General features: G+C 38.1%; 1 protein-coding gene across 1 annotated transcript; it reads left to right on the top strand.

Moving 5' to 3' along the window:
* On the top strand, window positions 1-27,826 carry CLUL1 (clusterin like 1). Its single transcript, XM_043975579.1, has 7 exons — window positions 1-106; window positions 1,441-1,589; window positions 6,445-6,612; window positions 10,852-11,284; window positions 20,861-20,998; window positions 24,327-24,541; window positions 27,647-27,826. Exons 1-7 carry the CDS (start codon window positions 1-3, stop codon window positions 27,824-27,826), a joined length of 1,389 nt encoding a protein of 462 aa, XP_043831514.1.

The following is a 27,826-nucleotide window of genomic DNA, read 5'->3' as shown; positions in this document are numbered from 1 at the left end:
ATGAAGCCTCCAATTCTGATGTTTACTATGCATCTGTTATGGTTGAAAGGCTGTCAGTGTGCACCTACTTGGAAAGACACAACTGATCTCAGTGAAAATCTCAAGAGTAAGTTTGCTTTCTTTATCTCCCTCATCCTGTTTCTATGCATTGCTGGCATTTACTAGGGCTCACAGTTAAGAGATAACAACTTTCATTACAGCCCTCTAGTTTCATGGTGTTGTAAAACTTTCTCCAGGGCTGATTGATATTAAACATAGAGGCTGCAGAGACATGATGCCAAACATCTGGACAAAAATGGAAAAATTCAGCCAATTATCTGAATACTTCTCCATAGCCAGCTGGTTGGTATTGTAGAGATAAAACCAACTATTTTTTGACAAAATTTCCAGTATCATCCAGATGTTTGGTGTCACGTAGATACGGACTAATGAACAATGAAATGATAGTCCAGGTTTTTTTAATTAAGCAAAGAAGATCATCTTTGTATTTATTCTTATAATGTGGAAAAGTAAATAATAAATATATTGCATCTAGCCGTTCTGCAATCACTGAGTTCTCATTTTAACAATTAAATGTGGCCTTTCCTGGATAATGGGTATTTAACATATATTGACAATTAAATTTGTTGAAATGTAACAAGTTAGAAAAAGCTTTGAAGGTTTATAATTACTCTTCTAAAATCGGATTTACTTTTCTAAAGAAGAGGGGACACCAAACAATGAATTCTAGCCCTATTAAATCAATTCATCATGAATGAGGAAACAAGTGTATTCAAAGAAGCAGATTAAAGAATCTCATTACTGGGGGAGAGATCACGCCAATGAATCAATTATGTTTGTTCAGAACCATAAATAAAGTGGAATGATTGGGGTTTTGCTTTAGGGTACTAAATTTAAAGGGTGTTTGGGAAAGCACACACTCTGCCCCATGGTGGTGAACCAGAGTACTACACCCCAAGTGAATTTACTTCTCTGATTTCCAACTACCCCACTTGGCCCAGGTGCAGAAATTTCCAAGCACAGCTCTTTGTTTGATGCTTCCCTGGAGGTTGTTTGAACAAAGGCTGGGGTTGTAAATTATCTTCAGTGTCCTGGTTGTATACATTTAATTTATTGCTTTTTATTTTTTTAATGGCAAAACTTTGACTCCCAAACTAAAAAATATATCGAATATATAAAAATAGGTCACTGATGCAAGTGACAAGAATGAGGTCAAATTAACTACAGCACATTGAGGCGCTCACAACACATGAACAGAAGGTATTGTCAGGGTGGCAGCTTACTGCTGATTCATTATGAAAGGCTTCCAGAGTCAGATGCTATAAAAGAGCAATTAAGCCTCTATTTAAGGGAATGAAAAACTGGTGAACTGGTTTTGCAATGTAGTTGTGTAATCAAAGCAAAAAACCCCAACGAAAATGGATCCTGTGATTTTCTTAGGCTTCTCTGTGGTTGGCGAGCAATATCTAGATGAAGAGGTGAAGAAAGCTTTGATTGGAATTAAGCAGATGAAAATCATGATGGAAAGAAATGAAGTAAAACACAAAGAACTCATGAAAACCCTGAAGAAAAGCAGTAAAGAAAAACAGGTGATTGAAAATGGTCTTTGTCTCTAAACATGCCAAGAAAATAGACTGCCATGATTAGCCCAGTTGAGCAATTGTTCCCTCCAGCATTCATAAGTTGGCAATTATTTTGGTTACATCAAGTATCAACTTCCCAAATAGGCATTTACTGTATTTGCCATAATAGATGATATCACTATTGGTACACACCCAACTGGGATGGAAAGATTCCAAATGCATTTTCCCCCCCAAATCTATTCTTCCTGGGATAGTATTCTCTTCTCAATAGCCACACCAAGGCACCATGTCTAACTAATTCTCTCTGCTCTGAAACCTTATATTCAGAGTAGGTGGGGAATGGTTTACCTGAATTATCACCTCCATATTCTCTCCTTAACAGGAGACAACACTGTCTTCCCCCACCCCTGCCCCCAAGCACTTACCCTAAGAAATCAGTTGAACATTTGTCTGGGACTTCCAGATGTGTTCATCTCAAAGACAAATATCTCAGTAGATCTCCAAAGTGGATGCTGACCTCATACTTTCCTCCTTCACTACAGGTTCCTGAAGATTTCTAGAGGGGACTTATCTCCTCACCCTGACAGTGATAAGAATTGGGTGAATCATACAGTAGGGAATCGGGTACTAGAAATGAATTCAGGCAGCCCTAATTTTAAAATTCTCCTCATAAGTGAATAAAATTCATTTACTATGTGTGCTCGGTGTGACCATGGACAAGTCACTCTCTGAACCCTAGTTTCCCCATCTGGAAAATGGGAATAATAATACCTATAGTCATTTACCTCATGGAGTTGATATGAGGTTCAAATGAAGAAATTTTCTATGTTTTATATAAAAACATTTTGCAAGCTTTAAAGTGCTGTATAAATATCCAGTTATTCTTTGGTGATCTTCTTAGTCTGTAATCTGGTCATAATGTAGCTAATAGATGCCCTGAACCTACAGACTAGCGCTAATCCTATACTATGGCAAGTAAAAGCCTAGAACACAAGAGTACTTTGTGTCTTTATGACCCAGGGGTTCTATGAAATTAATACTTTGAGCAAAAAAGAAAGAAGAGGGTTTCAGACTATTACTAATTTCCTTTTATAATAACTAACATTTATATAACACATATTTAATTTGATCTGAACCATAACCCTGGGAGGTAATTGCTATTGTTTTTTGTTTGTTTGTTTGTTTGTTTGTGGGGCAATGAAGGTTAAGTGACTTGCCCAGGGTCACACAGCTAGTAAGTGTCAAGTGTCTGAAGCCAGATTTGAACTCAGGTCCTCTTGAATCCAGGACCAGTGCTTTATCTACTGTGCCACCTAGCTTCCCTACTAATTGTTATTGTTATCCCCATTTTAAAAATGGAGAAACTGAAGCTGAGAGAGGTTAAATGATTTGTCTAAGGTCTCCCCGAAACAATCCTTGGAGGTAAGTGTTATTTTTTCCCCCATTTTGAAGATGAGGAAACTGAGGCCAAGAGAGATTAAGCAAATTGACCAGCATCACACTGCTAGTGTCAAGCCAGATTTGAAGTCAGGAAGATGAGTCTTCCTCACTCCAGGACCAACAATCACTCTACACTGTGCCACCTAGCTGCCCCAAAAAAGATTTCCAAAGGCAGACTTGAACTCAGACTTTTCCTGACTCTGAGTCCAATGCTTTTATCCACTATGCCACTTCTCTGTCCTTTTTTTGACTGGTTTATGACTCTGATAGATCAAGGGAACAATAAGCGACATCGTATACCTGTATTTCATCAAAGCACTTGACAAAGTCTCTTATACCATGTTTGTAGACAAGATAAAGAGATATGGGGTGGCTGATAGCACAGTAAGGAAGTTTGAGAGTTGGCTACCATTTGCTACCTCATAGAGATGTCAATAATGGATAATGTCATCCATTGGAAGAAGGACTCTAGTAGAGAAGAAGTAAGGAAGTCCTGTTAGACCAAAAGGGAGTCTTTCTGGGTCACATCTTCACATGAGCTCCACCACACAGATCTTAAGGAAGAATAAGAACAATTAGAAACCTCACAGAATCACAGATTGTTTGAGGCCATAGAAGTCTGAGGCCCTGAGAAATGAAGTGACTTGTCTAAGGTTACTCAGCTAGTGAGTGAAAGAGCTGGGACAGAAATTTAGGTTAAATGATTCCAAGTCCAGTGTTCTTTCCACTGGTCTCCAGAAATGTCCTGACATCTTCTAAATGTATTTCATTTTCATATAGCCTTGGGCTTATGAACACTTCTGTTTTCCTGTTATTTGGTAAGAGACTCCCCCTTCCTCCTTACCCGAAGTAGAGGGGAAAAAGAGGAAACCAATTTCCTGACCATTTGCTTTTGTTTCACTTAGATATAGTACATTAAAGTATATTTCACTTAAAGGTAGTATATAAAGAAAGGGCACGGAGAAAGTAATGTTCCAGGGATGATTCTTTGGTCAAGGTTCATTTCTTTTTTAAAAAAGAAGGAAATAAAATCTAGTTATGGTCTCCAGGTATGAGAAAGCTTTTGATCTACTGATCATCTCCATTCTGAGGCCAACTTCCTTCTTGAGGTTGGGTATGGTCATTACAGGGATGTGCTGGAGTCTCCAAATAAACCAGTTGTTAAATGCATGAGAGAGCAAGAACCAAGCAGGAAGAGAGAGGGCTACAATTTGAGAAAGATCCTGAGGTCTAAGTAACATGAGAAGAGGCTTCTTTATTACAACAGCTTCCAGTCTTTAGGGGGAGCCCTGATTAAACTGATCTGTGAAATTTTCACGAGGCAGAAAAAAAGACTTAGACAAACACTAGAGGAGTTTTCAAGTGCAAGTCCCAAGGATTGTTCCTTAATCATGTTAGCAATGTTGAACCCTCTCCAAGAATAAGAAACTAAAATGAATAACTCCATAAAAAGAAATGATTAATAAACATAAAAGAAGAAAGAATAATTATAGTTAACATTTGTATAGTCAACTAGTCAGTCAACTAGCATTTATTAAGTGCCTTCTATGTGCCAGGCATTATACTAAATGCTCTATTTAAAACTATACATGCATATATAATCTCATTTGATCTCATAACAGTCCAGTGAGGTAAGTGCTATTATTATCTTCATTTTACAAATGAGGCAACTGAGGCTGAGAAACATTAAGTGACCTGACCAGGGTCAAAATTTTGGAGTTGACTAATAAATATCTGCATTAGGATTTGAACTCAGAACTATGCTGTTGCTCCACCTAGGTGCCCCAAGGAAGATGATAGAAAACAAAAATTAGGTGACTCCAAAATCACAATGTAAGACAATGGGAAAATTTTATTTATAAAAGTTTAATTTACTTAGCAGAACACATTTTATGTGATTAATCAAGGGAGGAGATGGGATTTGCTCTACAAAGGCTTATTAGTCACATTTTTTCATCTCATGATCCTGCATTTCAGGATCCCTTGCACTATTTAAGAGTTGCAAAAGTAGCAAAATTCTTTATTATTAATAATAATGCTCTTTAATCTTTACCTAGGGCTTCTTACTGGCCTGGCTTCTGATCATCTTCTGTTAGCACTAGGAATAACTGAAACACAGAGAGGGGAGGAGGCTACAAAAGGGTAGAAACAGATCATTCACGCCCTGAGTTACTGTGACAACATGTGGGCCAGGGAGACTCAGTTGGTGGATTGCACCAGAATCTTTCTGCTTTCCAGACTTGTAGAAGGCATGGGAAGATAGGATAATCCTTCCTCTGGCATTATCAAAAGGCAGCCACTAGAGGGTGGTCTTCTCCTTTCTATATCATACCTGTGGCTATATGTCCCCAGCTTCACTCCTCCGCAGCCCCAATACCCCTGCTTTTGTTTTTTTCGGTTTTTTTGGTTTTTTTAGGGAGGCAATTGGGGTTAAGTGACTTGCCTAGGGTCACACAGCTAGTAAGTATTAAGTGTCTGAGGCCGGATTTGAACTCAGGTACTCCTGAATCCAGGGCCGGTGCTCTATCCACTGTGCCACCTAGCTGCCCCTACCCCTGCTTTTAATAGACAGTAGAACCCACAGGCACGTGGGTGTCCAAACACCCCTAATGTGGAGGGGTCATCTGACTCCAAACATGTTGCTTAATATGAAATAGCTAATGTAGTCAGACAGTACAACTGAATCTCATGGCTTTATAGACTATAAAAGTCATAATTTATATGTTCACTTTACTACAAACTTCTAGGTGGTACAACAAATATGAGAGACTTGGAGTCAAAAAGACCTGAATTCAAATCCTGCCTCAGACACTTACTAGTTGTGTGACTCTGGACAAGTTACTTAACCTCTATCTACCTCAGTTTCCTCATCTGTAAAAAATGGAAATAATAATGAAACCTACTTCACAGGGCTGCTTGTAGGATTAAAGGAGTTAATATATGTAAACACTTTGTAAATCTTAGAGAGCTATATACATGTAAGTATTATCATTATTTTAGATTTTTAGAAGCTCTAAGTTTTTGTTTTTCCTATAATAACAGTTAACATTTATATTGCACTTTACAAATATTTGATTTGATCCTCACAACAGTCTTGGGGAAAAGATACTATTGTTACCTCCAATTTACAGATAAGGAAACTAAGGCAGAGAGGCATAAAATGACTTGCCCAGAGTCACACAAACAGGAATTGACCAATGTTCTTCCTAAATCCACTGTCCCACCTAGTTGCCTTCCTATTGATTGCTTGACCTGTAACGACTTCTGTCTTAACCAAATAGAAGACAGGAGCTATTCTGTCAGCTGCAGAGGGGAAAGGAGAATGGTTTGGGGAAATAGCTTAGATACATTCACTTTAAAAGCAGCCAGTACTGAGGTGCTTGACATTGAAATGACATGTTATTTTCTCTCCTTCGATTAGGAGGCCCTCCAACTTATGAATGAAGTAAAAAAAAGACTAGAAGAGGAGGAAAGGCAATGCCAGGTGTCTTTGACAGGTTTATGGGATGAATGCAAGTCTTGTCTGGAAAGTAGCTGCATGAGATTTCATACAACCTGCCAATCGAGTTGGTCCACTGTGATAAATAAGGTAAGAGGTGGGAAAAGAGATCTCAAGATTTTAAGATTCTGGGAACTCAACTAAGTTCCCTTCTATCTCCAAATCCTAGGGGGCATGGTGGGAGAAGACAAGGGGGAAGAGAAAGTTAACAAAAGGGAATATAGAGGGGGAACAGGGAATGAGTTCCACAGGAAAGGTGGTGTAAAAAGCTATAGGTGGGCCAGCCATAATGTGAAGGTGGAGGAGAAGAGATAGACTTCCCAAGTGTTGCTGTGATGTCAGGTACACAATATTAAAAAGAACCAGATGGAGCTCCCCCCACACCAGTATGTTAGCTAAATTCCCCCCTGGAGAATGACCTGATGGTCAAGAATCACACAAGGTAAGAGTACCTGAATTCCTCATAATTTCTACCAATGGAGACACTACCCATGCATGTGTCTTGGAATGGAGGACAGAGGTGCCCAATTTTTAGGTCCAGACACAGGAATCTGTAACTGAACAAACATGTCGTCATTTTATTTTGTGCTAATGGTTCAGTGTATTTGTACATCAATAGCTTACAGTTCTTCATAATCTATATGCACATTTATATAATGTTAAAATACAGTTGCTAGAAAATAGTAATAAGGTTTCATTTCATCCCTTACGATTTTTCCCTCTTGTAGCCAAGAGTCTCCTTTGCACTCTTACCTCACCCACTCCTAAATAACAAAATGTATTCTGTATATGGGAATATTATCTAGGTACTGGGGTTCCTGGTCAGGAAACACAAATGGAGTGGTAACCTGCATACTTCTTCAATATCTCAGGGAGCTGTAAGTTTATCAGTTTGGGCACTTTCTCGATCAATGCTGATAACAACCCTTCTACTCCTTAGTAAACAGTATTTATAAATTGCCATTGCTGGAAAATTCATCCCTCTGTAGCCAAACAGGTAATGAGCCTCTCTGAACTTAGCTAAGTTCTCAGGTAGAAGACTGTGATCACCAGGCATGTACAAAACCTTGCCACAGTTTACAGTTTTCTGGCATAGCCTTGAAGTGTCCAGGGTTACTTCATAATCATCATGAAGCTTTAGAGGAGGTCATTAATGGATCTGTATATACTGGGGTCCAGAATTGCTTCCCCTTCCTGTGAAACTTTGCAACTTTGCCTCATTTAAATCCAATTCATGCGCAAGTCAAGACATCACCGGTGATGTCATTGGTCCTTTTTGAAAAAAAAGGAAGGATGAACTACATTGTTGAGACATGAGTTTGATGATTAAGATTTCCTGCCCAATATTGGACAATGCCAAGGGAAATCAGAATAGGTTCTTGCTTGCTGATGCCACCAATTACATAGAAAGTGATCCCTGGGATAAATAAGAAGCCAAGTCCACTTGGCTCTCATCTTAACTGGATCTGCTTTGCTTTTCTGATTGCCTCCTACCTCTAATCCATCCATAGTATGCTGTGAAGAATAGAGACCTTGCTGTTACTAACCAACAATATGATTCTGAGCAAACCATTTAACCCTTCAACCTCAGTTTCCTTTCTGAAAAATTTGTATTCTTTGATTCTATAAAATACTACAAAAGGTCATCAGCATAATTAAAGATACTCTAGCTAAGTGTAGTTTCAGACCAAATAGATCATGACAAAGTATAGGGTTTTTCTTTTCATTTTAAATAACTGTTCTCAGCATACAAACATATTTTTATGCATAAAGTCTTATTTGTAAATGATCAAAAGTAAATTGTGTTTACTCTTTTCTTCCTAAGAGTATTTTTATTTGTTATTCCAAGAACCATTTTAAAAATCAAAAGTTTTAATCATTGAAATATAACATTGTAAATAAAACAATTATTATAATAAAGAAATATTATCTATATTTTATGATAATAAATAAAATAAATACTATGAATAAAAATAATATAAGAATTAAAAGGCTGTAAACATAACTCCCTTATGAAATCAGGAACTGAAGGAAGATTCCTGCGGACAGTCTGAGCTCCCCAATATTTGACAACTTGCTCTGCCCTGCCCCAAATCTTTTTATAATTCAAATCTTTAATGAAAAGAATAGCCATATATTAAATAAACATGTCTATGTCTAGTCTAATGGTGTAGCAATATGGGCATAATATACTTAGCTACTGAAAGGATATTAGCCAAGTGACTCATTTTAACATGAACCCCTTTCCTGGAATTCACTCTCCCTATAACTCTGCCTCTTAGAATCACTAACTTTTTTATTTGGGGTGGGGTGCAACAACTTTATTGAAAGACAAGTGCAGTGAAATTACTCAAAAGCTTGAAGGGATTTGGACACCTCCCCTCAAGCACAGGACCAAGTGCAGGGTGGATTCTTTCTGGATGTTGTAGTCAGACAGGGTGCGAACGTCTTCCAGCTGCTTCCCAGCAAAGATCAATCTCTGCTGGTCTGGGGGAATGCTTTCCTTGTCTTTAATTTTGGTTCTGACATTCTCAGTGGTGTCACTGGGCTCCACTTCAAGTGTTATGGCCTTACCAGTCAAGGTCTTCCCAAAGATCAATAAATAGCTTTCTTCAAAGAGCATGTATTCTATGTTTACTTATGCATGTCCATCTTGTTTTCCTAATAGAATGTAAACTCCTTGAGGACAGGAATTTTATTTTATGTTAGTCATTTTATCACTAACACCTAGCACAGTGCCTTGTGTGAAGCAGACATTTTTTTAAAATGTTGGTTAAAGGGAAATGAATGATTTGAATATTTGCTTAAATTCCCTATTTTTTTTTTTTTTTGCTGTTGGCAATACCTAACCAAGAATGAAGGTAACCATGGTTTTCTATTCTTAGACAATTACTGCTTGGAAAACAAAAGATTAGAGTAAAATACATCCTTCAGGCCAAAGCTAGTTTTCAGTGTGAATTGCTCTTCTTTGGTGTGGAGGCCTAGCTTAAATTTATTTTTATTGCTTATTCCTTGCCTTCTTGTTGTTCTTAAATGAATTCATAGGGTTTCTCTATAGATAAGATGGGAGCTGGAATGTGATGAAGGAGATCAAGGATTGGCAGATATTACAGAGAGGTGTTGCAAAGCAATAGGAAGAGTAGTGGGTGGGGGCAGCTAGGTGGCACAGTGAATAAAGCACCAGCCCTGGATTCAGGAGGACCTGAGTTCAAATCCAGCCTCAAACACTTAACACTTACTAGCTGTGTGACCCTGGGCAAGTCACTTAACCCCAATTGCCTCACTAAAAAAGAAAAAAGAAAAAGAAAAAAAAAAGTAAAATATTCTTGGTAGAAGTAACATACTAAGCCCTATAAATGATTTACATCTCAGAGTGAATACTGATGCTTTCTTTCCTAAGAGCTCGTTTTCAAAGGTTAAGGTAAAGAAGAGAAAGTATTCAGAAAGGACTGAGGGCTGGGAACTACTAAGAGAAGAAGCTGAAGAAAAGGGCTGAAGAAAATCTTGGGCTTATTCATATTTTTTCCACAAAAACTCTTCTCTGGATACTGTCTTAAATGTCTTCTGGTATTCTTGGCATTGTGAATTTTATTCCTCAGATTGTGTTTCCTTAGTAGTGCCATTAAACTTGGCATTCTGCATCATCACAATTCTCAGGTCAGAGCTTTACAGGAATTTAACTCTACCTTGAATATATTTTTGTTGTTATTGTTTTAGTCATTTTCAGTTGTAGCCAACTCTTCATGACACCAATTGGGGTTTTCTAGGCAAAGACACTGGAGTGGTTTGCCATTTCCTTCTCCAGCTCATTTTACAGATGAGAAAACTGAGGCAAACAGAGTTAAGTGATTTGCCCTGGGTTATAGAACTAGTAAGTGTCTGAGGCAACATTTGAAATTAGGTCTTCCTAACTCCAGGACTGGCGCTCTATACACTGCACCACCTACCTGCTACAGTAAGCACTAAATAGAACCGAATTGAATGATTAGCGCAAAACCTAAAAATTCACTGCTTATTCCTGAGGTACCCAAGAATTCAACTTAAATTTAATTTTATTGCTTGTTCCTTGGCCTGCTGTTGTTGTTCTTAAGTGAAGTCATAGGGTTTCTCTATGGATGAGATGGGAGCTGGAATGTGATGAAGGAGATCAAGGATTGGCAGATATTACAGAGAGGTGTTGCAATTCATTAAGTGCCTCTTTTGTGGCAGCAAGATGAGAATTATAAGTCTGAACTCTACTTCATTAATGCAAGAATTTAAAAAATTCGCTAAAAGAAAGGACCTAGACCATAAGGTAAAAAACTTGACTCCATTTCTATTTCCCTACAGATTGAAAACTTTTTCAAGAAAATGCCTCAATTAATTTTTCCTTTTCATGAGGATGAAGCAAAATCTCTTCCTGTCACTGAAAAACCTGATGAGGAGGATGCTCAGCTATCCCAGATGGAGGGCACGTTCAGCCAACTGGCCAAGGATGTGAATACACTTTTCGACAGGAGTACAAATGTCTTCAAACAGATAAAGCAAGAATTTGACCAGGCTTTCCAAACATATTTTATCTCAGATGCAGATTTAACAGAACCCTACTTCCTGCCGGCTTTATCTGAGATGACCCCACAAAATACAAGTCTTCTGAAAAGCTGGGAGATACCCAATTTCCTTCAGCTGTTTTTTGATTTCAGCAAATCCATTTTGGCAGGTATTAGTGAAATGATTACTGAAATGATCAAAGGAATGAAGAATTTACCAGAACAAGTGAAAGGCAAGTATTATAAAAATCAATTTGATGTCAACCTCTTTACCAGTCTCGGGTAGAGTAGATGTACTCATGGTAGAGTTTTGAGTAGTTCATGAGATGATAGGATCATAGATTTTGAGCTTAAATGGCCCTTAGGAGTCATCTAGTCTAACACCCTAATCTTATAGCTGAGGAAACTGATAGAGCACAGGCCCTGGGGTCAGGAGTACCTGAGTTCAAATCCAGCCTCAGACACTTAACACTTACTAGCTGTGTGACCCTGGGCAAGTCACTTAACCCCAATTGCCCTGCAAAAACAAAAACAAAAAAAAAACAAAGTTTGTCTTCTGTACACATCAACCACCAAACAATTGTTTGAAATTAAATACCAATCTACCTCCTCACTTAGAAGCAAATCATCAGGGGCAGCTAGGTGGTGCAGTGGATAGAACACCGGCCCTGGAATCAGGAGTACCTGAGTTCAAATCTGACCTCAGACACTTAACACTTACTAGCTGTGTGACCCTGGGCAAGTCACTTAACCCCAGTTGCCTCACTAAAAATAATAATAATTATAATAATAAAAAAATTTTAAAAAAAGAAGCAAATCATCAATGTGGGTAAGAGGGAATGGAGGGGGCAGCTAGATGGTGCAGTGGATAAAGCACCAGCCCTGGATTCAGGAGGACCTGAGTTGAAATCCAACCTCAGACACTTGACACTTACTAGCTGTGTGACCCTGTGCAAGTCACTTAACCCTCTTTGCCCCACCAAAAAAAAAAAAAAAGAGGGAATAGAAAGAAAGTTTTTAGATAGAAGATGGAAGAAAATGGTGTACTCTTTATAGTTTTTGTTGTTGTTGTTGTTCAGTTATGTCCAACTCTTCATGACCCTATTTGAGGTTTTCTTGGCAAAGATACTAGAGTGGTATGCCATTTCCTTCTCCAGTTTATTTTACAAATGAGGAAACCGAGGCAAACAGAGTTAAGTGACTTGCCCAGAGTCACCCAACTAGTAAGTGTTTCAAGCCAGATTTGAACTCAGGTTTTTTTGACTCCAGACCTGATGTCACCTATCTTCCCCAACTAAGGGGGTAGCCCAAATCTAAACTGCTATCCTTCTTTTTGCTTGCAAAGGTCCCAGAAAATAATGGTTCAGTAAGGCTTGTACCCTGCTTCAGTCCTAGTACTTTACACTAAATTTTTAAGTGAATGTTATTAATGTCAATATCAATATAATAAATAGTTTATACTAATTGAATTATCATATATTCCCAAATAGTCCTTTCTCAGCATTAACATCTGATGACTATGTCCTGTTTAGAATTTTATTTTCCAAAATACATGTAAAAATGAATTTTGACATCAATTTTTTAAAACTTTGTGTTCCAATTTATCTTCCTCCCTCCCTTCCCACCCCCCCAACCCCAAGAACTCAAGCAATTCAATATAAGTTATACATGAGTATCATGGAAAACATCCCCACATTAGCTAGGTTGTGAGAGAAAACAGATTAAAAACAAAACTTTAGGGGCAGCTAGGTGGCGCAGTGGATAGAGCACCGGCCCTGGATTCAGGAGGACCTGAGTTCAAATCTGGCCTCAGACACTTAACACTTACTAGCTGTGTGACCCTGGGCAAGTCACTTAACCCCAATTGTCCCACCAAAAAAACAAAACAAAACAAAAAACTTTAGATTAAGGAATTGTAAAAAAAAAAAATTGTTTCAATCTGTTTTCAGATACCATCAGTTCTTTTTCTGTAGATGGACTGCAATTTTCATAAGTCTTTCAGAGTTATATTGGATCATTGCCTTGCTGAAAATAACCACATGCTTCCCAGTAGATCATCTTACACTATTGCTGTTATTTTTTGTATACAGTACATTTCACTCTGCTTCAGTTCATGTAGGTCTTTCCGGGTTTTTCTGATAGCATCCTGTTCATCATAACTTTTATATAGTACCTTAAACTTGACAAAGAATTTTCTTCACAATAGCCCAGCAAAGTAGGTACCATATGTTTTGCCATCATAGTCAATATCATCATAACTATTTCCCTCCATCCTATTCCCTTCCCATGAGATTTACTCTATTTTCTATCTTCTTTTACCCTGTTCCTCCTCAAAGGTGTTTTACTTCTGACTGTCCCCTCCACTGCTCTGCCCTACCCTCTTTCACCCTTTCCTCCTTATCCTCTTCCTCTCCTATTTTCAGGTTAGGGTTAAATAGATTACTCCTCCCAATTGGGTGTGAATGTTATTCCCTTCTTGAGCCCGCTCTGATGAGATTAATGTCTTTGAGATAATTCTGTGTTCCAAATTTTTCTTCCTCCCTCCCTTCTCAACCCTCCCTATGAAATCAAGCAATTCAATATGTCATACATGTGCAGTTATACAGAACATTTTCACCTTCCTCAAAAGTGTTTTGCTTTTGACTGCTCCCTCCCCCAATCTGCCCTTCTGACCTTCCCCCCTTCTCCCGCAGCCCCTTATCTCCTTCCCCTCCCACTTTCTCTCAGGGCAAAAATATATTACTATACCCACTTGAGTATGTATGTTATTCCCTCTTTGAGCCAATTCTGATGATAGTAAGGTTCACTCACTCCCCTACTCCTTCCCCCTCTTCCCCTCCCCTCCACAAGCTTTTTTCTTGTTTCCTTCATGTGAACTACTTCTCCCCAGTCCACCTCTCCCCTTCCCCCTCCCCCAGTGCATTCTTCCTACCCCTCAACCCTATTTTAAAGATGTGATGACTATGTCCCAATAACTAATTGTTCTTTGTGCATCCAGTATCTCATCTCTTCAATCTGTCCTCCTCAAAGCTGCCCAATCTGATCATCCTAAAATGTCTTTCTGTCTTCTGGCCTGGGGTTCTATCCATTGTCACATAGTTGCCCACTTTTTATATTTATATAACCTGTATTTAGTTTCCTGAATTAAAGAACTATGTGGAGCCCACAGTTCTATTCTTCTGTTTTAAATGATGTCTTTTGTTTTTACATCTTATTCATCTCAGAATATGTCCCTCTCCTCTCCATCTCCTACGTGGTAAACCTTTATTTGTAACAAAGATTGAAGAAGAAAAAAATCATCAAAAGTAACCAATACACTAATCATAGCTCCCCACCTCTCCAATGAAGGGAGGGAGGTACATTTGTTCTAGTTTCTCTGGGGCCAAGCTTAGTTATTACAATCACACAGCATTGGGTTTTTCTTTATTATTCTTATCATTTTAATCATTGTGGCCATTGTTAATAGTTCTCCTTTTTCTCCATACTTTATTCACACAATTCTATTCTTTGTGACCTTCTCTAGATACTCTTTGGGACTCAATGCCAAGTTCAGGAAATATCAATCTAGCTTTATATGCAAGTAGAACTTAATGCAACCCACTACTTTCTGAGTTATAATGCAGGACAGTGAGTTATAGAAGAAATAGGACTGGATTTAAAATTCAAATCCATAACTTGAGTTTAAATCCATGCTCTATCAATTGCTACCAGTGTGACTCTGGGAAAAGAGCATCATGGGTTTGGGCCTCAATTTTAAAATGAGAAGTTTGACACTCATTGAAATTTGATAAAATGTCAATCACTGAGACATTCTCAGTGATCTTGGAAAGGTCATTGAGGATGGGACAAATACAGGTCTGAGGGAAAGGAAGATGTCTAGATTTTCAAAAAAGAAAATAACAGAGTGTGAAAACTTTAAATTTTGACTTGTGGAAAAATTCTAAAATGTATTATCAAAGGAATGGTTAGTGACCATATAGAAAAAGAAGCAGCAACCACAAAGTGCCACTGTGGGCTAAATCAAGGACAGTTCATTCTGGACCTTTTTTGAACAGAGTTATTCAACTTCCAGGTCACAGAGAAGTTTTATATATGAAGTTTATTGGTATTTTAGTGAAGTGTTTGACAAAGTCTCCCATGTTTTTCTTGTAAACAAAATGGAAAAATGTAAGTTAGATAATAGTACACTGAGGCAGATTTGGGTCTGGTTGATTGGATCAAGCCAAAAAGTAATGATAGGGGGCAGCTAGATGGTGCAATGGATAAAGCACCGGCCCTGGATTCAGGAGGACCTGAGTTCAAATCAGACACTTGACACTTACTAGCTGTGTGACCCTGGGCAAGTCACTTAACCCTCATTGCCCTGCAAAAAAAAACCAACACCAAAAAAACCCAAAAAGTAATGATAAACGTTTCTGGGTCAACTTAGAAGGATGTCTTTAGTGACATGCACTCCAGATTTGTCAGTTAGTCAACAAGGGTTTACTAAGCAATAACTCCATGCTAGGGTCACAAAGAGTCAGACACCACTGAAACAACTGAATGACAATTATGTGCCATTTAGAAGCCATGCTGTTTAACATTTTTATCAATAACTTAGATCAAGGCATAAAAGACATGTGTATTAAATTTTCAGTTGACAAAAAGCTAAGAAAATAGATAACGGGATTAACATTGGATTTAACCTAATTAAATGAAACTTACTAGGGACAAATGAAGTCTTACACCTGGATTTTTAAAAATCAAATTCCCAAATGCAGTATAGGAGAGGTATGATTAAGTATCAGGTCATGTGAAAAAGATGCATGGGTTTTCTGGGACCCTGAACTGAAAATCAAAAGTGAAAATGACTGAAGTGACAGTCAAAAAGCCCTCAAAACTTAGGCTGACTTAAGAGAATCACAGTCAGTCTTCAAGACAAGGGAGGTCATCTTTGCTCAGAACTTTGTCTAAGTCACACTACATTTGAAATGTTATGTTCAGTCCTAGGCACCATATTTCAAGGAGGAGATTAATAAACTGGAGAACATCTAAAGAGGAGAAAGAGGATGGTAAATGGACTTGCAACTATTCTATAGGAGGAACAGTTGAAGAAACTGAAGCTGTTTAGTCTGGAGGAGAGATTTAGGGGGAAGATGATAGCTGCCTTCAAGTTTTAGAAGGGATCAAGGACTATCACATAAAAGAGAAGTTAGATTTGTTTTGCTTGGCCCCAGAGAACAAAACTAGGAGTAGCTGAAAGTTGCAGAAAGATTTAAACTCAATGCAAAGAAAAACTTCTCAAGAAGTAGAATGGGCTGCCCCCAGAGGTCATGGGGTTCTCTCATTGGAAATCTTTGAGAAAAAGTTGGAGGATTCCTTATCATGAAAATTGTAAAAGGAGTTGGTCTAGAGGGATGGCTTCAGAGGTCTCTTTCAAATCTGAGCCCATGTGACTGAGTGACTATATGACCTAAGCTCCCTTTTCATTCTAAAATGCTATGATGCTATAATTCTTTAGCCATGAAAGCTCATGAAAAGAATTGTGGGATAAGATTCTTGGGGATGTGGCTCAAACTGAACAGGCCAACAAAGGAAAAAAATTTTTCTTCCTACAGATAAGTTATTTTCCCATATTTAAAAAAAAACACATTTCTTTAAGTCAGGAGATAAGAATTTATTCCAGTTCTACCATCCACGATTCTGTTTGAAAAAAAGAGGGAGAAAAAAGATTTCCTCAGAATTTCTCTGTGGTGTTTAGATGGTGAAAATTTTCAGAAACAGGTGTTGCTAACATTGGCAACACCTGGAGTAAGCACCTGTGCATTTTTGAACTTGTTTCTTGCTGGGCTCTTTCCCAGGAGAAGGGTGAGAGGAGTGGCATTTTTGTTGGCTAACAACTAACTGAAACAGTATGCAGCTGCCAAAATATAAAGCCAATCTGTGCACTAGCTAGGACTTTGTATGACTGATATCTCCCTGGGAGGGTAAGAGTCAGAAACTTTGTGCTGCTTACCTCTCCTGTGCCATTATATAGGCAGAAATCAGTCAGCTAGACGAAGTTAGATTCAATGACTAATGGTTTGGGGGGTTTTTTCTAGTAGGATAGGGGTTTAATCTGGCAATCATTTCTGAACATTCTCCAAATGTTCAATAAGAGAGACAGGATCCTAGACAAAATAATTCATTGCTAGTGCTATTATTGAGGAGAAACGTATTCCAATAATTTTACTGGACATCAAGTTTCTTTGAAATATAGATGAATTTAAATGTTTCAAATCTTACATCACCTTTACAATTACATAATAATATGTCACACTTATAAAGTGCTTTACTGTTGTAAAATGCTTTATATATTATATAATTGAGACTTATTACTATATATATTTGTATATTTTGAGACAGAATGGCATGGTAGTAGACATCCTCAGAGTCAGGAGAAAGAAAGGAAGGAAAAGAAAGAGGGAGGGAAGAAAGAAGGAAGGAAGGAGAAAGAAAGAGGGAGGGAAGAAATTAGGAAGGAAGGAGAGGGAGAAAGAAAGAAAGAAAAAGAAAGAGAGAAAGGAAGAAAGAGAAAGAAAGAAAGAAAGAAAGAAAGAGAGAGAGAAAGAAAGAAAGAAAGAAAGAAAGAAAGAAAGAAAGAAAGAAAGAAAGAAAGAAAGAAAGAAAGAAAGAAAACTGAGTCTCCCCAATGAGAAGTATCTTGACCAAGGTCACACAAAACTAGTAAATGTTAAGGATGAAAATTAAATCCTGGTGATAGATCAGATTCAGGGCTAAAAGGAAACCTCAGAGATCCTCTAATTCAGTCCCTTCGCTTGGAAGAAAAGAAAGCTGAGGCTCAGAGAAATTAAGTGATTTGCTTACTATCACAGAGGTCGGTTTCTGGGTACAAGCTAGTATTCCTTCCCAGTTTACACTGTCATTTCTCCAAACCTCTGAAATGAGGGGAAATTGTAATATCCGCCTTCTCAGCTCTCCATGGCACTCTTCCAATTCATCATCTCCATTAAAGACCCTGCCCTCCACTTTTTCCTTGCCTCAAAGGGTTTGGAAATTCAATGTCCAAGGTATTCTTGTAAATTTAAAGGGGAAAAACTCCCATCAGTCTAAGCTCCTTTCAACCTTTTGACATGCAGTTAGTCCTGGCCAGGAAATACAGACCGCTAAATGGCATCCTCATTCCTAACCATGGACCTTACTCTCCCAAGGGAAGTAAGTGTAGAACTATTTGGAAGGTCGCTGCAAACCAGATGCCAAGAGCACAGGCTGCTTCAAAGAGGAAAGAGGCATTTGTATGTGGAGATGGAGTTTACTGGCACTTTTCCAATGGGGAAAGGGAGCAAGTCATATTGGTCTCCTGCCCTTGGGAAATCTGCCTGAATAGCCTGCTATTATGAGACTTTGCCAGTCTTTATTTGTCATGGTAATTCAACTGTAGTGTCTGATGGCTAATAAGGTTCACTGGGACAAAGAGAGAAGAGATGCTAGAAAAAGATTGCTAAAGATATAATCTTTGTTATCAATCAGTCAATAAACATTTATTAGGTGCTTACCTATGCCAGACACTGCTAGGTACTAGGGATAAGAATACAATGAATACAAAATCCCTATTCATTTAAATTCTAATGGAGGAAATGACAATTACTTATATAAATATATACAGGATAAGGATAAAAAGAACACATAAATACAAAATGGTTCAATGCAAAGTAGTTTGGGAGAGAAGATTCTGGTATCTTCTGGTAGTTAGGAGCTCAAGAAATGCTTCATAGAAGGGACTGAGGCAAAAGTGAGTGTGTAGGGGCAGCTAGGTGGCGCAGTGGATAGAGCAGCAGCCCTGGATTCAGAAGGACCTGAGTTCAAATTCAACCTCAGACAATTGACACTTACTAGCTGTGTGACCTTGGGCAAGTCGCTTAACCCCAATTGCCTCACCAAAAAAAAAAAAAAAAAGTGAGTATGTTCCAAGCAAGATGGAGGAGGAAGAGGAGGAGGAGGAGGACCATGACAAAAACTACTGAATAATAGTTATTAGAAAGGCAGTCTTGGAATCAAGAAAACCTGAATTAAAGTGCCACTTCTGACACATACTAGCTCTGTGATCCTGGGCAAGTCATTTTACTTCTGTTTGCCTCAGCTTCCTCAGCTATAAAATGGGGATAATAATAGCACCAATCTCTTAGGACTGTTATGAGGATCAAATGAGATAATATATGTAAAGTACTTAGCACAGTGCCTGGCACATAGTAGGCACTATATAAATGTTACCTAGCATCATCACCATTACCATCACCATCATCAATACTATTAGCAGAGAAGGTATCAACCAGGAGTTCCCTCAACTCAGAGTTCTCTATGCAAATGCAATCACAAATCTATTCTCTAAGTCTAATAATAGTGTAGGGCATATGTTGCCCATGTAGGTTATTTGTATTCCCATATGGATAGTCTAAATGCAGATCATGGTTAAGTGTGGATATATATCTCTGAAATCGCCTACCCTTTCCAAGGGAGTTTTATTTTTTCCTGGAGGGGAACAGAAGTGGCCACAAAGGTGGAGGGGGTACTGGACTAGAATTATATCCACCCATTCCCTAAATATTGCTTGTCTAAGGGAATTTTTAAGAGTTCAAGTGACTTTTCTGGTCTCCTCTTAAAGAGGAAAGGGTAACCAAAGGCTTACACCCATGGGCTTGTAAATGCTAGTTATACAAAAGACCATCACAAATACTGAATTGTTAGCAAAAGCATTTATTCAAGCGGATAGCACACAGAAATCAGAGAAGTTATATAGATTAGAATATTCCAGAAAATACACAGGAAAGGAGGCAGTTGATTATGGGAGCCAGCTGAGATCTCATTTAACCAAGAAAGAGAAAAGCCCCTCCCCACCCCATCTCACCTAAGGGGAATTTCCCAAAAGTTTCTAAGGAGGCAAACAGAGATTTAGAGACATGTTGAGGACTGCTGCTTCCCAAAGTCCTTTATCTTTCTCCACATGTTTCTCTCCAAAGAGTTTCTGGAACTATGTGTCTCTTTCCTGAAGCTGGAATAAAGAATGTCTGTCTCTTTCCTCTCCAACATTCTCCTACTAACTCCAAATCTTACATAGGCTAACATCCAGAAGCCATTCTCTCCAACAATCAGCAATTAGGCCTAAGCAGCAGCAAGTCAAACAGTTAAAACAGTTAATAAGCATTTCGTGGAAATGATTTTGCGCTCATGTGGACATGAAAGATTCTAGGAAAATTATGCCCCTTATTTAGAAATGAGTATTCCATTGCATGTCCAAATTTCTAATATAGTGAATACTCTAATATGTTATATGACTTGACATAGTTTATTGTTCACTTTTTTATTTGATCTTCCTTTTGAATGAATGACAGCTGACATAGCTTTAAATTTCATATAGAAATACTGTTGTCTTACTCTTCTCTCATATACCCATCAACACATATATACACATGCATGCACATGCATGTGCACAAGTATGCATATGCATGTGCATACACACATGCATAGATTTCTTACATTGTGTGCACAGGTATTATCTATATGTATATGTGTAAATTACATGTGTCTGCATAGAATGGGATTTCCTTGTATGTGTGTGGATGTTGTATTATGTATGCATGCATGCATGTATATGTGTGTATGTACATACTTGTGTGTATGCCTTATGTCTTCCCTTAATCTTTGTTTCTTCTCATATCCTTTGAGTACATTTTTTTCTTATTGAGAGTATCAGTTTTTTAAAATCACATTTGTATTCATTGGAACTAAAACTGAAGTGAAATCTTTGTACTAATAGTTTATCTTTCCCCCAGAGCCGGACAAAGGAGGCATGTTTTCAGAGATTTTCCCTGGACACAACAGAGTACCATGTAAAGAGCTCCAGCAGAATTTGTCTGGATGTTTTGAATTCCATGAAAGATGCCAAAAATGTCAAGAAAACCTCTTGCAAGGTAAGTTAATGGTTTCTTATTTGTTTCAATGTGCATTGATTTAATAAACAGGTTGGGGGGCTTGGGTTTGTTGTTGTTTTTTAAAACATCTTCTGTGTATAAGGCACCACCCTAGCCTGGGTGGGAAAGGTATACAGATGAATAAGAGATAGTCTATCCCCTCAACAGGCTTCTAATCTCCTAGGAGAGAGAAAATATGTATATTGACTATTTCGGTGCAAAATACAATGTGGTGAGTATCTAGGAAATGTGCCCTTTTTGGAGGTCCAAAGACTTTTGCTTTATGAGTCCCTTTAATTCACAAATTGTTTTCCTTTACATATATTTCAACATTTTGCCATTTGGTGGATGCTTAATCTAGATTTCAAGGCCTGTTACTGCTGATTATTTCAGTTTGCCTTTCCATTGTCTTTGATTTCTCATAGTTCATGGTGAAAGACTAAATACAGGCTAATGTCCCCAACAGAAATGAACACTAATTATATGAATTAATTAGGTTAAGTTATTACTGCTTACTAATAAAAAAAGAAAGAATGCACTAAAAGCATTATTTAATAATAAATAAAATTATAATGCAATTGAAAAATAAATAAAGCAATTCCTCCCATTGGATAAATTGTCCAAGTGGAATAAGGTATCCTGGGAATGATGCTGTAATTTTTTCAGTCTGTTGAAATATTATGTAACTGTAGCCTTCAGGAATTCTTTTAGCTTTCAGATATACCCACTTATGCATTGGGAAAATATGGCTTGGAGGATCATGTGAGTATATAAGTACAAATTTCAAGTCACTTAATGTAATGATAATGTTTACTTAGTCATTTGTGGTTGTTGTTTGTCCTTCATTCTAGAAGAGGACATGACAGTAGGATGATGTCATGACTTGCAATGAATTGGATTTAAGTGACAGAGGGCTGTGCAAGGTCACCAACCTCACTCTCTCCTCCAGAGCCATCTGGGATATATATGTGGCAAGATATATAATCAGGACAACTGGAGATGGCCCTGGATGTTTAAGGCAATTGGGGTTAAGTGCCTTGCTCAGGGTCACACAGCTAGTAAGTGTCTGAAGTGAGATCTGAACTCAGGTCCTCCCAACTTCATGGTCAGTGCTTTATCCACTGCACCACCTAGCTGCCCCACTTAGTCATTTAATTTTAAAGTTGTTTAATTGTTTAATTAATGTTTAAAGTTGCACTGTTGGTTCAGGTGGCTTTGAAGGGAGCTGAGTGGCTCATTTGAGTAATCCTTATGTGGGATGGGAAGAGGTCCAGTGCACATATGTGCTGAGCAGGGACAGATTTTTCCCTTGTCAAATGATCCATTTGAGCAGCTTGTTCCCTGTTCTATGTATCAATGGATATGGAGGGTAAAGAAGAGGGGAGGATGCCAGATATGCATAGAGTCAGCCTAGGGCAAGCTACCATACTTCCAGTCTATCAGAGGTATACAGGGACTGAGAAGGGCAGTGCCTGTGACTGAACTGCCTGAAAAGTATGGGAACCTGCCCACTGAGAGTGATGGCACTTCAGAGAAGGACTTGTGATGAAATGCTAAACTGAGTTCTTGGCAGGAAAGTCTAGAAACTTGTAGAGAAGAGAGCTCTGTCATCAGGAGGCTATTTCCATTGAGGTTTTTCCCCCCATTTGTTAGCCCTGTCTTTAATAAATCTGTCTTCTGTTAAATGTTTTGTTGGCTAAGGTGCTTGTAAGGGAGTATGGTAGCAAAAGATCGGGTCTCATAAGGAGATGTGATTCATAATGTGTCACTTTGGAGAAAGCCAGACTGCAGTGGGTTTAGAAGAGAATGAGAGGAAAGGAAGTGGATGCACTAAGTATAGATGACTTTCTCAGAGTTTGAAAAGGGAAGAGAGATATAAGATAATAGTTATTGATGGTCATATCAAGTGAAGAATTGCAAAATTTTTCAATTTGGGAGAGACATGGGTGTATTTGTAGGCAGCAGAGAATCAGACAGTATATATAGAGAGAGACTGAAGATCAGTGAGTAAATTGTGATTATGGGGGGTGGGGGGAGAGGGAGGAAATCTCCTGGAAAGGAAAGAATGAAATGGGATTAAAGGTGCCTGTAGAATGATTCGCCTTGGCCAGTAGGGGCTACTTTGTATGAGACTGGATCAGCTCACATAAATCTACCCATCTTTCTCTGAACATTTCATATTTGCTATATCTTTTGTGTGTGTGTGTGTGTGTGTGTGTGAGGCAACTGGGGTTAAGTGACTTGCCCAGGGTCACACAGCTAATACGTGTCAAGGGTGTGAGGCCAGATTTGAACTCAGGTCCTCCTGAATCCAGGGCCAGTGCTCTATCCATTGCACCACCTAGCTGCCCCATATTTGCTTTATCTTACAGGGCAGTAACACTCCATTAACTTATCCCAATTTGTGAAGCCATTTCCCAATCAACATATACCTATCTTGTCCCCATTTTGCTATCATAAAAGTGCTGCTATGACTATTGTGGTGAATATGAGACTTTTCCTTCTGCCTTTGACATGTTTGGGGTATATGCCTGCCTGGCATTAGATCTCAAGCCAAAAGAAATATAGACACCAAATCTCTTTGATACATGCTGGGTATGTGATAGTGGGAATTCCTTTCATGTATGGTTTGGATTAGGTAGAGACTGAGGTCCTTTCCAAATATAATTTTTTTTCATTCATCTTGGAATTTCTACCAGTGCCTAGGACAGTACTCTTACAGATTATAAATGTTTAATTGGTAGTTGTTGAGCTGAATTATTCTGTCTGGACTATGCCTAAAAAATGTCAGGACTATGGATTATGCCTAAAAATGACTGAAGATTGAAGAGGATAATTTGATTGAGGATAGGTTCACCTGTATTTCAGATATTCAGTGAAAATTAGTCTTCACAGGTGACACACTATCCTATGGGAAGTTGGTATCATGCACTAGAACTCACCCTGGCTATAGTAATGTACATCATAAAAATAAAGAGATTCTTTGACTAGTTGAAGTCTTCGGCCAGTAATATGGAATGAAGAGGCCTCAGATTCTAGGGTGCTCTGCAACTGGATCAACTATAAAAGTCTATGGGATTGGGAGAACCTAGGTATCTCAGTGGATAAAGCACTGGCCCTGGATTAAGGAGGACCTGAGTTCAAATCTGATCTTAGACACTTGACACTTAACTAGCTGTGTGACCCTGAGCAAGTCACTTAACACCCATTGCCCTGCCCAAAAAAAAAGAAAAAGAAAAAAGTCTATGGGATCCCTGAATGGTCAAGAAAAGGAAGAATTTGACCTTACAGGAATATTTTCCAGTGAAGTTATTTTCTTCTTCCTCAGACTGCCCTGATGTCCCTGAGCTGCACATGAAGTTTGATGAAGCCTTTAAACTAGTTAACATTTCTGAGCAGCAATATACTCAGATTTTCCAGATGACCCAGCATCACATGGAAGACATGATAGCCCTGATGGGGAAGATGAGAGAGAAGTTCGGATGGGTAACTGAACTCTCTTACTGGACCATAGGATCAGAAAATATCTTCAATATTATAAAGGTGATGCCTCAACCTAAAAAGAGAATTCATTCCCCTCCCAGGAAATGACAAGTAGATTATATATATGTGTGTGTGTGTATGTATGTATGCATGTATGTATATACATATTTACATATTTATATATTGCCACTATGCTTGCACCCAAATATGGGACATTTGATTTGGTGCAATTTGAGGTTTTTCAAAAACATGGAACCTTTAAAAAATTAGATAATGTTTGTGGAAAATGCTTCCAAAATACTATCCACATTCACAGAAATGATGGAGTCTAAATGCAAATCAAAGCATATTATTTTTACTTTTTTTTTTTAGTTTTTTTTTCCTTTTGTTCAGTTTCTTCTTTTACGACATGACTAATATGGAAATATGCTTTACATGATTGCACATATATAACCTATATCAAATTGCCTACTGTCTCAGGGAGGGGGAAAGGGAAAGAGGGAGGGAAAAATTTCTAACTCAAAATACTATGCAAAATAATGTTTAAAAAATTTGTTTACATGTAATTAGAAACAATAAAATACTATTTTAGAAAAAAGACAAATGGGGCAGCTAGGTGGCACAGTGGATAGAGCACTGGCCATGGATTCGGAAGGACCTGAGTTCAAATCTGGCCTCAGACACTTGACACTTACTAGCTGTGTGACCCTGGACAAGTCACTTAACCCCAATTGCCTCACCAAAAAAAAAAACCCAAAGAACAAAAAACAAACAAAAAAAATAGATGCAGCACCTTATATACTCCACTGATAGGATCAAGCCATTCTTACTTAAATCCTTTTAGGATAATAGATAAATTATTGTCAGCATTGTCAAAGACTAGTACAATAGAAACAAATAGGTAAAATACCCTTTTCCCCCCTTGTTTTAAGAATTAGGCAAATTCACATATTTATCTTCACATGAAAGATAGAATGGCATGGTGAATAAAGTACTGGACTTGGAGTTAGCAAGACCTGTGTTTAGATCCTGTTTCAGGCACATAATCAGCTATGTGGGCAAGTGACACAACCTTCCTCAAGCCTCTGTGACACCATTTATAAAATGGCATAGATAATAGCACCTACCAATAGGGTTGTTCTGAGGATCCAATGAGATTATGTGTCTTTTTCTTTGAAAAAATTTAAAGTATATAAATGTTAGGTCTCATTAAAAGCTGTGGGGTTTGGGTTTTTTTTTGGGGGGGGCATTGTTAGTATATTTGTTTTACTCCAAAAAAGCTGTAATTTCATTACATACATGTCTAGCTCCATACTTGCAGGTACCTACTCAATAGACTTTATCTGGAAAAACATACAAATACCAATAGGGAAGATAAGCAATGCTAAACCATACTTTTGTAAATGGGAATTAGCAGAATACTGGGATTTTCATTTGGTCTATTCTTTTGCTTGACAAATGTAAATTTTTACCTGTTTGCGAAATTATTGAAAAAGATTTTAAAAAATATTTTTCAAATGTTCAAGTCAAATTATTATTGATACAGTTTATTTATATTTATTCAAATCAAAGTATGTGTATATATATATATGCCTGTACATATACATGTGCATGCATATTGTGATGTTTAAAATCTAATGTGAGGGACAGCTAGGTAGCACAGTGGATAGAGCACCAGCCCTGGATTCAGGAGGACCTGAGTTCAAATCCAGCCTCAGACACTTGACACTTACTAGCTGTGTGACCCTGGGCAAGTCACTTAACCCCAATTGCCTCACCAAAAAAAAAACCAAACCAACAACAAAACAAAACAAAAATCAATGTGTGATCACCTTATCTGTACCTCTCCCCCCCCCCCCCCAGTGTGGTGGTGGTGGTGGGAGAACTAGCTAAGTTTACTGATAAATTTGGCAACAATTTAGGCTTTTGAAGCCTTTATTAAAGTATATAAAGTATATCCACGCTTCCAAAAAAGAAAACACGTGAAGTTCTGAAAGTTAGGATATCTGTCTACTCTGCTTACCCCTGCCACCACATGCCAGTTCCGAACAAAAAGGCAGTTTCTCCAGTCCATTCCAGTGGAAGCTTCCTGCTGGACTGGAAGAGGGGCAGTCCCCACACACAGCTCCAAGTTAATTGGCTGGTCCATTGATTGACATGACTTTCAGGCGGTCTATGAATAGATGTAACTTCTGGATGCCAGGCAGCTTCCTGTGCTAGTCACATGCTTTCTTTTCAGGGGGGTGTTGCCCTGGTTCTCACAATGTCTCTCTCAGCATGGGGTGGCACCCTGATTCTCACAATATGCATAGATAGATAGATGTATGTGTGTGTGTGTGTGTGTGTGAGAGAGAAAGAGAGAGAGAGAGAGAGACAGATAGGTGGTTCAGTGGATAGAGTACTGCACTTAGAATTAAGAAGACTCATCTTCCAGTTCAAATCTGACCTCAGACCCTTACTAGCTGTGTGACCCTGGGCAAGTCACTTAACCGTGTTTGCTTCAGTTTCCTTATCTGTAAAATGAGTTGGAGAAGGAAATGGCAAACCACTCCAGTATCTTTGCCAAGAAAACCCCAAATGGAGTCACAAAGAGTCAGACACAACTGAACAACAAAATAACACATATATAACATGTTATAGCATATTATGTATATATATATATATGTATGTGTGTGTGTATGTGGGAGTATGCTTGTGAATTCATTGAGAATCACTGCTATGCTTTATTAATAGTTGTGCTTCCTTTTTCAAAGAAAAAACAACAAAGTCCTATGGATTATTATCAAAGAATGTAAATTCCTTGAGGTCAGGGACAGTTTCATTTATGTCTTTGTATTTCCAGCGCTTAGAAGTGCATGGCATATAAGTAGCCCCTTAATACCAAAAGGTCTAGAATTTTTAAAAACCTAGAAGGTTGACACACTTTTTTTATAGTACTTTTTTTTCTAGCCACAAAGTAGAGATAGTAGAATGGAATTATTTATTTCAATAATATTTTGTATCAATTGATGTTTCTGGTCAATAATTAATACTTGATTAATTGAAATATTTATCTTCTCTAGCAAAAATGGCTTTTAAAATTGAGACATAAAATTATTAATTCAACTAAACTTTAAGTATATGCGAAACTCTAGTAATCCTCTATTGAAAATACATTTTCTCCAGGTAGCTCCAAGAGCTGGTGAAGGAAAATCTGCTAATCCAAATGACACTCTGCTAGAAGTGACCATCCTAACTTCACCTACTTTCACCATTAAAATCCCCCAGAATGTTAGCATGGAGAACTCCAACTTCATTGAGTATGTGGTGGGGAAAGCTTTACAGCATTACAAGCAACATTTTTGA

This window comes from Dromiciops gliroides, chromosome 1 (genome assembly GCF_019393635.1).
Source record: "Dromiciops gliroides isolate mDroGli1 chromosome 1, mDroGli1.pri, whole genome shotgun sequence".
Taxonomy (NCBI): domain Eukaryota; kingdom Metazoa; phylum Chordata; class Mammalia; order Microbiotheria; family Microbiotheriidae; genus Dromiciops; species Dromiciops gliroides.
Note: the sequence above shows the minus strand (reverse complement) of the source record. Positions and strands in the feature narration are given on the sequence as shown.